A 14,206-nucleotide genomic window follows, 5' to 3' on the forward strand; every position below is an offset into this window, starting at 1 on the left:
AAAATACCAATGTCTTAATATATTGCAGTTCAAAATTTGTTGTTCAAAAAACTTTACTACTGATTGATATACATATTACACATACATGAACATTGTAAATCAACCCAAACAGGTTCGTGGGCTATTCAAACTCGTATTTATAACAAGGACATATATTTCATACGTCGTGTAATATAATTGGCATGTTGATATCAATGGCCTGCAGGTCAAGTGTCACTAGGTATCAATTAATTGAGATGTCCCATCGTAATGAATGGCGAGTAGAGTTTACTATAATCGACAGTCCGTGGGAAATCATTTAATTACCCCACCGTGGGCCCCGGCCTCATTCCCTTCGAGGCCTCCATTTGCATTTGTGTTTTTCACTTCTCTGGACTATTTTGCAGCATTGATAGCACAAATTCCCGAAAATACATCGCTATCCATACAAAGACACTTTCAGGGTAATACACATTTAATATAACGGTTTCACAATACACAGAAAATGATGAAATAGCCTTGCATGTATCGACACATAATCACTTGTACGGGCACCTGCCAGGAGCTAGATAATTGACCTTCCATATATGGCACATTGTATTTAGTGTTGTCATAGAAGAACCAATCAGCGTCGACCGATTCAAAATTCAGGGGTCGCCGCGATCAAATCAGATTCGACTATTTTGAATGTATTACATTTCTTTGTTATTTGGGTTGAGCAACCGAAATTTTACTACGGTATAGTACTACAGGTAAAGGGGCTCGTGTATTCTTGACTTCCTGGATAATTTTGACGTTGCAATATATTTCGAAAATTGGCATTTGGAAAATTGACAGCACTGGAATCTCGGTAAGTTGTATTTCTTTTTGGATATGTCGACTAACAATTTGCAATCCATGGATGTACTGAAGGGGAAATCATGATGAACTCGTCCTCCATTGATAGCTCGTGTTAGACTTATCTGTGCACGACGTCCATGCAATGATTTTTGAAATGGATCGGGCGAAGTTCGTTCTTTTTTTATGTTAAACGCATGAACTGTCAGTGTTTATATTGCATCTGAAACATTTATAATGATCGGTATAAGGTATTGCTAATATTTGATATGTATTTTGATCAAATAAATACGTTGATTTTAGGGTTAAACTATTTTGTAGGATTCGTAGAATTTCATTCGTACACAGGAAATAATTCAAAATTTATCAACGTGTAGATCTATTGAAATGTGCGGTCGACCAGCTTTCGATGATATGGAGATATTTGAATACACAACTGACATACTTATCTAATTTAAGGATATATATATATATATTTGACAATATAATATATGTGATTTTCAGCGTTTTATACTTGCATTTCGTAAGGCTTGTGCTCTATCTTGGAAAGATTGCATTGCCGTTTCAGGAATTAGGAAATACCGTAATTTTATTTTTCAACATTGTTCAACTTTGTTTACATTGTTCCAACATTGTTGACATTTGTAACAAAATTCATTTTAGTTAGATATGTTACACTAAACAGTCTCTTTTATATTTATTAGTTTAAAATAATTATGTGTGAAGATTTTAGATAAAAAAAACTATCCTCTTAAATGATTTAATGTTGTTTTTTGTTTAATTTTATAATAGACATTATTACATTAAACACCTTTCTAGTAAAACCACAATATTAACACCAGGACACCTTTTAAACACCATATTTATATAAAAATGAAGAATTACACTAACTTGCTTGAAAACTGAAATAAGCAAATATAGTGAAGATAATTTGATAACTCACCTTTTGACGGTCAGATTTATTTAATAGATTTAACTTTATTTTTATTCCATTTATCATTAAGATATAAATTTAAGTTACATATATACTATGTTCACATTTCCATGACTTCTACTGATTTATGTATCGTATTTCCTGACAATTTGAAATGAACAATTTGAAATTTTTACTTGCAGCTCCAATGAGGAAATATCCGTAATGTTAAGCATGGCATATTGTAACACATCCGACATGGATTTCTTGGATTCAATACCCATGTCCATGGATTCCTCATCGTACGACCTTCAAAATGAAGTAGATAAAATACTTCAAGGCTCTGACAAATTCCAGGATTACAGTATACTTAACAATGACAGCAATCATGGAAATATAGATTTCGAAACCAACAACCAAACTGTGGATGATTGGATCCAGAACATTCAGTGTCAGTGGAATGACGTTGATGTTGTTAAACTACAAAACAGTTTATTAGACTCATCATTTGAGGTGGAAAATAACAACCCGAACTTGTTGGTAAATCCACAAACAGGACTACCGGTGAATCATTTCTCTCCAAGAAAACAAATGTCAAGTTCAACAATTGTGAAATCAGAAAATGGACTAGCAGACCACAGCCAGTTTACATTACAAACTGATCACAATTTGAATTGTGCAACACGCGAGTCCAAGTCTGCATCAAGTCAGTCGAGTTTAAACAACAATCCTCAGGTGCATACTGTAAAAACTGTGCTCACATCTCCGTCCCAAAACTCCCCCGTCCTGGTGAATCATCTACAACAGGGATTAAATGGTCGACAAGTCACTGTTACCCAAAACTCAGTGAAAAAGGCAGTGACTGTTTTAAAAACAGACAACTCTGATAGAGTCTTTCCCAAACCGGTATATTCCTACAGTTGCCTTATCGCTATGGCCCTCAAGAACAGTAAGAATGGAAGTCTACCCGTCAGTGAAATCTACACATTCATGACGTAAGTTTCCTTTTTGAACAAATTTTACATTTATGCAGTTATTCATATTTGTATATGAATCAAAGGACGAGGAGGAATGTACCCTATTTAGAAATAAGATTCATCATTTTCACAGACTTCCTACATTCTTGGATATATATGGTTTCAAAGAAAGTTTATCCTGGCTGCTGACCATATTATAAAAACCGTTTTATGATTAGAGTTTCAATCAGCATTCTCTAATAGATCTTGATTAGGTCGATTTTTTGTCAACATATAATTTAGTAATTGTACTAATTATTTCACCTAGAAAACTGTTCTGGTTGAACTGTTATTACTATTTATTTCTGATTGATTTTCCATGAAATGGTTATACATTGGTAAATCATCATTACCAGAGCATAATTACCTCCCTTTACATGCTATGTCGCTGTCGAAGCCAGCCTTTGTGGGTAAAAATAATTACTTCCATAGAATAATTCATTTTATCTTCCCCTAAGATTGATTCTATTTCATTATGATTTACAGGGAACACTTCCCCTACTTCAAGACAGCCCCAGACGGATGGAAGGTAAAATTTACATTTATTTGACAGTTTCATCAAAATGTAAAAATCTTTGCTTGATTTATAATTGAGTTAAGATATGATATATCTACCTGTATAAGAGGCTGGCCAGGTAGATTAGAGTGACAGGTGGCAAAGGCCTGTCATTTAGGTCTACTACTATAATCTGATTGGCTAAACATGTGTCACATGATGATAGTCGTACACCAATTTGATTACAGGTGTTCACCGGATATCTATATAGTCTATTTCAGAAAAGTCCTCTCTGATCTTTTGTTAGGTTAATTTCTATATATTCTGTTTCCATGTGATTGTTGTTATGCACTGAAGCAGTGAGTGAACATATTGCCTAAATAAAATGGGTTTAAAGGTTATTCAATATCAGGTACCCATAGACAGTCCACTTCAATGAGTAAGAGATCAGGCCTTGGATTAGGTTACCCTGGTAATATACTGATCAGGTTGTTACGAATCGTTGCCCAGCAAAAGGCTAAAATTAGAACCTAGAAATTTCACATGTACACAGTCTTGTTTTCTTTGAAAATTTAAAATACAATTTACATAACAATGATTTCTTATTATAGCTCTAAAGTATACGAATGTATATATACTCTTTGCCTGTTGATGCATACAAGCTCATACCTGATAATATTAAATCAATGTATTTAGATACTAGATAGACAGTGTTTTATTAAAATCCTAGTAAAGCAGTTTGAGGTATATACATTGCTCACTAAATCACATATCCTCTTTTTTATTTGCATGTATAATTATAAATTGTATGTTGAATTTTTGACTGACCTTCCTTTCTGTTTTGGTTCCAGAATTCTGTGAGACATAATTTGTCCCTAAATAAGTGCTTTGCCAAAGTAGAGACCCCTAAAGTGACTGGGAATAACAGTAAAAAGGGGTGTCTGTGGGCCCTTAATCCTGATAAAGTGGAAAAAATGGAAGATGAAATTGCAAAACACAGGAAGAAAGATTTGGATGCCATAAGAAACAGTATGGCGATGCCAGGTGAGTTAGAAAATTACTTTTGCATTAACTTGTAGTTATTTTCAAATGTGGTGTCACCGTGCATAAATCTGTCAAAAATTTTACTAAATCTTTTAATTCCTATTCTGTTGAATTTATCAAATCATGTCCATCTGGATTTGATAGTAGAATACACCCATTTTCTTGGCTAGATCATCGCATTGCATTGGCATGCATAAAAAGGTGATGTAAGAATCTATAATTAGAACATTACATGTGTTGAATAGTTACATTATTAGTATTATTTTTCGATTTTAATATATAATGCAGTATTAATTTTGTGGGGAATCAGCTCTGATGTTCTAGAAACTGTTGTTTCTATTTAAATTTTGTCACTGATAACCCAGCAGGCTCTATTATATAGGTGTTACAGTTCAGCTTATTGAATAAATATTTACATGAAGCATGCTCCTGAATATTAATTGTTTCCTATAAGAAGCACATTTGTGAATTTGTGAAACTTGGAAGCATTTGCAGCTTGACGTCTTTAATTATGGCACAGCAACATATTTTTAAAAAACACATCAAGGATTTGTGTTATGCAAATTCAGTTGATGATTAAAACATTGCTTTTCCCATCTAAAAAAACAAAACTGTAAATATATTATTAATAATTGAATATCTTGTAATCATTCACTAAAACAAAAGAAAATTTCCAATTACATAGTCATTTAACTCAACTTATTCAATTAAAAGTTGAAAAATTCCAAAATGAAAGGGATTATTTGCCTAATTCAATAATTCCTATCCATACTACTTTTCCTACTGAATTTATTTTGAATTTGATATTTGTAAATATATGAAATATATATTTGGAAGGCCAAAGAACGCATTTAGACTGGTTTCCTTTGCCCGACTATTCACTTTAAATGTAATTCTGATAAAAAATAAAAAATTCTGTGATCAATGACCTGAAATGCACATGGTAAAAATATAAAATTCCTGAATACGTTTTATCAGGTTGCCTTTTGGACAAAGGTTGGAATTTATCCCTGAGGTCATATAATGACCACCTGGCTTTATCAGTGTAATCTACACATGTCCGGTAGGTACCTATTACGTAACGGTCATTAGTGGTCAGATAAAGACATCAAAGGGAAAAGGCCTCTCTGGGTATTAACACCTCCAGAATTATCCCCCTTTGAAGAGTTCTTTGGTTCATGATATGTGGTGTTGAGTAAACTAACTTGTCCAGAACAAAGAGTAAAATAACAAAGGAAAAACCAATAATACCAGAGTCGGACACAGGTATACGGCTATAATGTTGTGTTAGCTCAGGTAAGGGGAACAAAGAAACTGGGCAATTCTATAAATTATTGATGGGAGATGAGTCGACTGATGTATTCTTAAACCTGCCCTTCAAACAAATGTTTTCAACAAACTTCAAAAGTAGAAGCTTAAAGTCTGGTTCATCGCAGGGAACTGGATTCTATGATTTGTATATTTAAAATTCATCTCAAAGATTATGGTCAATATTTCTTTGCAATTATTGATTAAATAAATTAATTCAATATATATATGAGTTAAATAATTATAGTTAAAATAATGCAATGAAAAGTTACCTTTCAAATCTTCAAAATTTTGTTATGTAAATTAATATGAAGACAAGTTAACTCTCAGTCATTTATATTTTTCTTAAAATTAAATAAAACAAGGATTAAATCATTTGTTATAAAAATAAAAGATAAAATTTATGCGTTATGTGTAAGCTTTAAAGTGCCTAATGGAATACATGGCTTTAATATATACATATCATGTAGTAATGAAGTTAGGACCTGTCTTTGTTTTCAAGGATCTAATTAGGCCGGGGTTAGAGTAAGGTGGAATGTTCTTTGTTTACTTTCAGTCAGTCAGTTCCTTTGTTTACAGGGGGAGGGAGGTCTTAATAAGGACACAGGGGGGGGGGGGGGCTCTTTGTTCTGAAGAGATGGGGAGGAGGAGCTATTTATGTATATCAGGTCATACTACACTAAATGGGATCTAGGTGCCTTTGTGTATAATAAGTATGCTGGGAAACCCAGGCCCTTTGTTTACAAACAAAGACTTAGAGAGTCTATAAATAGATCCTACTAATTGGGTTAGAGTGTCTAGCTTGGGTCTGAGTAAACAACCTTTGATTAGCTTAAAGTGTTTATATAACTGGCCAAGCCAGGATTGAGCTAAAGCCTATAGCTATAAGCTGTTGGTTTTACTATGTCTACTATTTTACAACTCATTCATGGGCTTTGGTTGGCTGCTAGTGATAGATTATAGGAGAGTTCATGAATTAATATAGTAGTTATATTCAAATTCGTTTACATAGAAATAGGAGAGTTCATGAATTAATATAGTAGTTATATTCAAATTCGTTTACATAGAAATACAATTGATCAAAGACATTTGTATGGCATTTACATTTTATTAAACATTACCTTCTTTTTTTGGTAAATTTGAATATAAAATTGAAAAAAATCTGTGTATCTCAATGATCAAAGTATTGTTTGACTATTTTCCCCTGCTTTTTGTACCCTATTCTTTATATTTGACCCCCAATTAGAAAAATCATGAATATTCATAAATTGATTTATATGTATTGCCACCCATCATGGCCTGAGTAATAAATTCTGTTAGTCATTGTGCTTATTCATAAACATGTCAGAATCAATGTCATTCTAGTCAGCATGTAAATATCTTAGGCATATAATGTATTCGGCTTATGTTGATTTATACGTACCGTGACGCTAAATATAACGTTTCGGGGCACGAGCATAATGTATTTTATTTTATTTATATAGACATAAATATTTAAGTCCAAACATGTATAACCCCCTACTGAGCCCCTTTCATGCCTTTCCTAGAATCACACCACTGATTATGATTACTGGGTGTTTGTGTTGGCCACACCCCCTGGCCTCCCTCAGCTGTGACAGGTGTGTCACTAGTTGACTTACCTGTAATTACACCTGACAGGTGAATACTGTCACTCACCTGCAATCGATGTGTCCAGTTAGCAATGCCTAACTGGGTAAATGTAACTATTCAGATGTCATCTTTGTTTATTTCCTTAGCTGTGAAATAGTCAAAACATTGACACAAATAGGCATGAATTATAACAGGTTTTCTGTTACATGTGTGTGTAATTAAAAAGTCTGCATTTTTGGTCATTGCTCAGATAAATATTACATAATTGAAAGATTTTTCTACAAGCAAAACTTTAAAAAAAACAAAAAACACATACATATAAGCTCACAGAAAGGAAAAACAATCGTATTTGGGTTTTATTTCAATTCTGAAATGATAAAAAAAAATTCCTAGAGAGAAAAAAACTTAATTTAAAGTAGCTGTGTAAATAGGTTTCTGATACTGATCTAAAATGCTGCCAAATGTTTTTCTGATTAAAATGCTCACTAAACCTTTTTTTAATAATTAATAATAAGAATAATAGAAATAATTTTGATACATTTGTCAAACAAACAGGAATCAGTGACTAAAAATACGGTTTTAAGAAAATAACATGATACTTTAAAGAATGAAATTCCTAAAATAGAATTTAATGACAATGTTTTCCTCCATGTTTGTAGAAAAATTAGAGCTGATTGAGGCAGGAAAAGCAGGCCCTGCTGGAAGTCGAAATGATGGAGAAAAGGTTATGTCACTTCCTGTGACGTCAACGCCCACAGCGACCACAGCCCGAGTGGTGAAGATAACGACCCCAGGAGACTCAACAATTAAACAGGAGGACTTCCTCCATGGCATAGTGCTGGATGGGAGTCTGACACTGGACAACCCCCTCCCCGACCTCACACTACAGGTATATAACATACTTCATTGATAAATAGAGGGATTCAAATATAAACTTCATCAACATCAGTGATTTTCTTACTAAATAATTTCAGGTGCCTGTACCTTTTGAATTCTGAAAACGCTACATTTTATCTTTCTTGAAACATGTATATTTCAGATAGTTCCCTTTATTTGGGAAAATATTTATATAGAATTGGGGAAATACCATAAAATTTCTTCAGGGCCTTTATTCGGCCCCAAATGTACCTTAAATATATTCCTGACATGCATATAACAGAATTATCTGCCCTTGCGGATAGGTGTTAATTGTGACATCATGTCGATGTGTTTTCAAGCATAACATCATACTGTTCAGAGAAAACATTACAATTTTCGCTCACAAAGTTATGATGTGGCAATATATGCCTTTCTGCAAGGGAAGTAATTCTGTAACATACAAGATGGAATATTTTAGCAGTACTTAGTGCAGTGTACAAGGATAATTAATATTTGAATGTTCCTTTGTAGAATGGTATTTGGGATGACCTATCGACAGACATGGAGTTACCGCTGACGACGTCGTCAACACTTTCGCTCAATGCCTCACCCCTCACTATACAGGCATCGCCTCTAACCATCCAGTCGGTGGTGTCTTTAGGTAAGACTGGCACCAGTCACGACCATTATCGCCTGTGGTTTTCTTAGGTAAGCCCAGGCACTGGTCAGTCCCACTACTGCCCAGCCACCCAAGTTTGACCTAAATTGACCCAAGATTTGTTTACATTTAGTTTTAACTCCAATGCTTGTCAAGACCGACTTAAAGTGTTACTTTCCTGAGGTGGATAATTAAGTCATTATCAACAGATTTGTCCCTTATGACAAAGCTAATCACATCAATCAGAATGCATGGAAAAAGACTGCAAAAACAAACAAAACGTGTTTTACCAGATTCTAGTTTTTTAAGGGACTTTTAAGAAATCAAATTTACCTAATTCATTTTACTGATAATTGGTAAAGTTCTTACTGAACAATATTTGGGAGAAATATCTTGTCTTTTGTCAAATTGCCATCAACATTAGCAAGGCAGGAAAAACAGGACTAATGATTGTGGGAGTTGTTTTGTTTTATCACAGTATTTTACCTAGTAAAAAAACTAATTGATATTGTTTGACCTTCAGCTGGAGTTTCTGGAGCCTTCCAAGGTCAATTCACATGTTCATCCAGTCCCATGTTAACGCTTACCCAGAATGCAACAGTATCGCCAGCATGTCACACGCCGTCCAAGATCCTTGAAGCTCAGATCTAGTCAGAAGAGAGAGAAACTGCTATTGGCCAATATCGACTGAAAAGGGTGGAGTCAACACTGCCAAGGTCACCTGTGGTTGGCCAAGGTCATTGGGGAGGGGAAACTGTTGAGATAACATTCCACTGTATACCATGATTTTTTGTGTGCTAAAGTCAAGAAAATATGACGCATGTATCACAAGTCTTTTTAAAATTCCTTTTTGATACTTACACCTAGTATAGCCAAATGAAAAAAATTAAGCTGATCTACTATTAATTAGTAAATGAAAACTAGAAGAAAAAAAATCATTCAAGGTTTACTTTGATGTTAATACCTTCTTTTTTATGGAATCATTCTATGAAATTGGAAATCATCAGTTTTCATACCTGGTACCTACAGGATTACTGTCCAAGCCATTGAAAATATTTACTTTTAAGTATGCAATGATAAAGATATAACAAAGATCAGGTTACCAGGTATATGTTGGTCTTATTTTGGGAAGAAAGTGATAGTTATTTCATGTCTGGGAAATTTACGTTAAATTTAATTGTAATCTTTAATATATCTTCAGAAAGGATCTCTTTAAAGATTTATCAAATATAAATGGCATTTTATATAAACACACAATATTAATTTGCTCATTCCAAATAGTGAACTACATTATTTTTCACTTGTTTGCTTTGATGTATAGAACTTTGTAAATTTATGAATAAATGGAAAAAGCTAATTTCATTATTCACTGTAATGATTGCTTTTTAACCACCTCTAAGTGAACAATGTTGATCTCAGAGTACTTTTGAATGCGTTATTAGCCTGTGTACAAATCGATTTTTCTGCCGATGTCGTTAATTCCCTGTTAACATATATAAAATTTATTTATGATCCTAGAAATGTAAATAGATAGGCTATTGATCTCGTAGACACTGGCTATTAGAGCTAGAAGACAAAAAAAAGAGTTATTGATAAATTTTATATCCAAGACACTGCTTTCCTTTTTATCTATTTTTTGTAATGACATTTTAAGTAATTTTTGTCGTTTAAGATAGCAAAGAAAAACGTCTTAATAGTATAGGATATAAATGTAATATGATTCGGATGATTGTTTAATCTTCAAAAAAATTTTACGATTTATGTAAATTGAAATATTAGAAAATGCTATGTCCTTGTGTTCTAACTTCCAGCTGCTTTGGTGCAATTAATATGAATTGGAATTTTTCATGGTTATTGTTGTTTTTTGTTATTGTACTGTATTGTACTTTTTCTTCCCAAAAAGAAAAAAATTGGCTTTTAGAAACATGTTATACATGTAACAATTCACATCCACTTTGACAGCAGTTGAAGTTTTGTTCTCTGAATTGGAAGTTTTATTAGTCAATTATTTCAAAAGGTAAGGTAATTAGATATTGGGATGTTCTATTTCTGTTTATCGTTGTATCAACAAGGGTCATTTTAGCACTTGTTTTGAAACTTGATGAAAGGAAGAGTACTCTGAGAAAAATCAGCAGAGCTATAGTCAGTTGCTCTTCAATGGTTTCAAACTCAGCTGAAATGACTATATATATTTCAATGGAAACAGTATCATTCAAGCTAATTCCTGACCCTTTACAAGGATGAAAGGAAGTCTAAAGTTTAATGAGTCATGGTGTTAAAACGAAATATAGAAAGCACCCTGTCTTTGTACCCTTCTGGAAAAAATGGGGTTGGGGATTTTGACTGAGGGAAAAATTCATAAAAATCTTTTAAGTTGAGTTTTAAGAAAATATTAATTTATGTTCATATGATACATGTGCAAATTGATTTTAGCACCATATTGTGTTCGGATTTAGAGATTTGTTTTAAAAGATGTACATGTTATATAGATTGTAATCATTTTGTGCTGGACATAATTTTTTTATTATTGCTTATAGTTACTACCAAAAAAAAAAGTTAATCTTCAGCTCTTGCTATTAAATCTCATATTAATTAAATTCAACTAATAAGCATTATCAAAGTACATGCTGATATTTGACCTGTTGTTATCCTAAATTGTGATTTCTTTTTCATAAATTCCACATTTTATCATCAATTCAAATTTTGATATCTTTTGATGTTAATATGTATATACATCTAGATGTGTTGATTTTTACGTTGATATATATATATGTATATATGTACAGTTGATTTGAGGCAGCAATATTATGTAATTTATTAAATTTGTGAAAAAATGTGCTATATAAAGAAAGTTACATTGTACATGATTAACAATTTTTGCATACTCAGAATTCATAAAGTTTAAATAGAGTTAACTCCCTTGGTTACTGTGAAAAATTCCATTAACTAAATGAGAAATATTTTTTATATTGACAACAAGTTTGTAAAAATGCTGTGATTTGAATCCTTATAAGGAAGTTCCTTATTTGTTCTGAGTGTGAGATTTGATATATAAATACCATCAGAAGACAAAAATGTCAGATTATTTATTTTTAGTTCAGCACTAGAATATCATGCATTAGGTTAATCTGATAGGAAAAGAATCTGTTACAAAGAGGATCGGAGAAGATCTAATATTGGGTCCTGCTCCGATTACCGTTACTCCTCAGCTTTAAGATCAATGTTTTACCGTTCATGGCTATGTGTATTAAGTTATCATGTCGGAAGACACTGATAAGTATTCATAGGCTAATTGATTTATTTTGGAGAAATATTGCTCAGAATATCCTGCAAAGTCTGATAAAAATTTCTCATCCTTGAAATTTGCTCCAGAGATTCAAAAAATGATACCTAAAGGTTATTTTATCAGTCAATTCAAAAGGTCACGAGAACGTGACCCCTTAATGGGATCTGCTCAGATTCTAACTGTATTGAATGAGAATATAGGATCTAGGTTTGAGTCCAATTGAGGGTAGACTTATAAATATAGCTATGCAACTTGATGATAAAACTCAGGAACTGTTGCTATTTATTTACAAAGTGCCTGTCAGAGTAAGAAAGTTGATTTCTCACTGGTGTATACGTACCTGTGATAAGATTGGTTGTTAAAATCCCAAAATCATTTCACCTCTAGATATTGAAAATATTGTTTATCAGATTTGGACATAAAATTACTATTTCGAACCTATGCAGGCAATTAAATGTGAAACGCATAAGTACTGGTACACAAATCCTTATTTACTAGAACAAAATTTTATGATTGAAAGGGGAATTTTTCAAAATGCATTGAATATTAAAATCATAGTTTTTTTCGTTTATAAGATATGATGTTGAGTGCCAAATTGATATGCTCAATTTTTGCATAATGATTGATTGACATCAAAGGCGTGCAGAAAATTGAGAAATTTTATTTTGTATATATAAAAGAAAAAGTGTGTGTATATGAACAGAAAATGTATATAGATCTATAAAGTGAGTGATGTTTTCTACATATTTTTATTCTGTGTGTGGAAGGAATCGTGAAGAAGTGTACCACCAAGTGGTTTATGTTATATATGCGATAAACAGATATTTTTGTTTGATTTGCCAACCCATATCTCACTGCAGTGACTAGTTACTAGCTTTACATGTCCCACAGGTTCTTTAGTTATCGAACGTCATTTTAACACCATAAGATAATGATAAATCACATTGTATTCATAATCAAAGTGATTTTAGTTCTGATGAGCTGTTATGATTTACCCCATGCTTTATATCAGATCTGTTGAATATTGTAACTGTATATGATACCTTGCAGGATTTTCATTATCTTTCAGGATAAGAAGTTCGTTGACATTAAATGGGAGTATTTTCTGTGTAATTAATATCTTTAATTCTAATCTAATTAACCAAATTTAGGTGATACCACAACTAAACTATAAACAAGAGTCCCGGTATTGCCTCTCATATCACTCACTGAATCTTCAATAGCAGAACTTAACACTGGTCCAAAGGGGAGATGATCCACCCTTGTTGGAAGGCTAGGCAGCTGTAGTGTTGTTGGGGTTGTCGGGTTGTGCTATGTTTGTATATTATTGTGCTTGTAGAAATATTTTAATTACAGATCAGAAAATCAGATTTCATTTAGTGAAAATGACTTTTATTTGTACTAGACAAATTCATACACAAATGGCAGATTTACAGATTTACCCGTTTTCATTTTTTCTTGAAAATAGATTACCTGGTCTTTTCTAAACTGATTTTTTTTCTACTAATTGGACAAAAATTTAGATTAAGAATTTTGTGTACTGTGTACATGGTTTATGGTAACCAGACAGCATCACTTTCTGTAACCCATTTTAATTTGACAAATTCTTGAATTCACAACTTTTTATAGAATAGTCCCTATAAATGAACGCAAACATTATTTCTTCACAAAACATTTATTTAACTATACCATTTTTCGTTCATTTTATTGATATATATTATTCCTGTTTACCATCACACTGCCTGATAGAAATCGAGCGACCATGCGCTCACAGCCACTTAATGTGTTCAGTCTTCTTTTTTTTAATGTTGAACTCCCTGGTTTGTGAATTTGATCGATAGAATTTATATCCGACAGGCAAAGAGAATTTTGCCTTTAACAAAATTGAAAAACAAAAAATAAAAAAAAAATATTTTGATACACTTGTATTCTGTGTGTTTCTTTCTGCTTGGGTAGTAGGGCATCCTCAAGACTCCAGGGGTTCTGGTCACTTACGATGTCTACACCCCTATAGAAAAAATGAAGGCAACAAAACAGAACAGGTACTTTGGTCCTATCAAAGGAATTATATAATAGTACATTGGATTGAATGTTATGCTTTGAAGTTGGGCATCATTCTCTTTGTAATCTTCAAAGGAAGTCTCTGCAGGCTAGTGAATGGTCAGTTATTTTCTCCAGATTAACTTTGAGATTTACTATG

General features: G+C 32.7%; 1 protein-coding gene across 2 annotated transcripts; it reads left to right on the forward strand.

Moving 5' to 3' along the window:
- Positions 1-676: 676 nt before the first annotated feature.
- LOC138329526 (forkhead box protein N4-like) lies at positions 677-13,926 on the forward strand. Of its 2 annotated transcripts, none has more exons than XM_069276588.1 (7): positions 677-829; positions 1,933-2,724; positions 3,232-3,274; positions 4,093-4,285; positions 7,864-8,093; positions 8,594-8,723; positions 9,244-13,926. In XM_069276588.1, the coding sequence occupies exons 2-7, from the start codon at positions 1,955-1,957 to the stop codon at positions 9,369-9,371; spliced, it is 1,494 nt and encodes a 497-aa protein (XP_069132689.1). In that variant the 5' UTR covers positions 677-829; positions 1,933-1,954; the 3' UTR covers positions 9,372-13,926. The 2 variants fall into 2 exon arrangements, with proteins under 2 accessions (XP_069132689.1, XP_069132690.1); XM_069276589.1 differs by having other exon boundaries at positions 8,594-8,770; positions 9,244-9,381.
- The last annotated feature ends 280 nt before the right edge of the window (positions 13,927-14,206 follow it).

The sequence above is a fragment of the Argopecten irradians genome, chromosome 8 (genome assembly GCF_041381155.1).
Source record: "Argopecten irradians isolate NY chromosome 8, Ai_NY, whole genome shotgun sequence".
NCBI classification, from domain to species: domain Eukaryota; kingdom Metazoa; phylum Mollusca; class Bivalvia; order Pectinida; family Pectinidae; genus Argopecten; species Argopecten irradians.

Excerpts from the sequence above, each read along its gene's own strand:
- LOC138329526 (XM_069276588.1), top strand. The coding sequence starts at position 1,955 with ATGTTAAGCATGGCATATTGTAACACATCCGACATGGATTTCTTGGAT. Across the intron at positions 3,275-4,092 it reads CAGCCCCAGACGGATGGAAG|AATTCTGTGAGACATAATTT; the intron begins GTAAAATTTACA and ends TTTTGGTTCCAG. Across the intron at positions 8,094-8,593 it reads TCCCCGACCTCACACTACAG|AATGGTATTTGGGATGACCT; the intron begins GTATATAACATA and ends GTTCCTTTGTAG.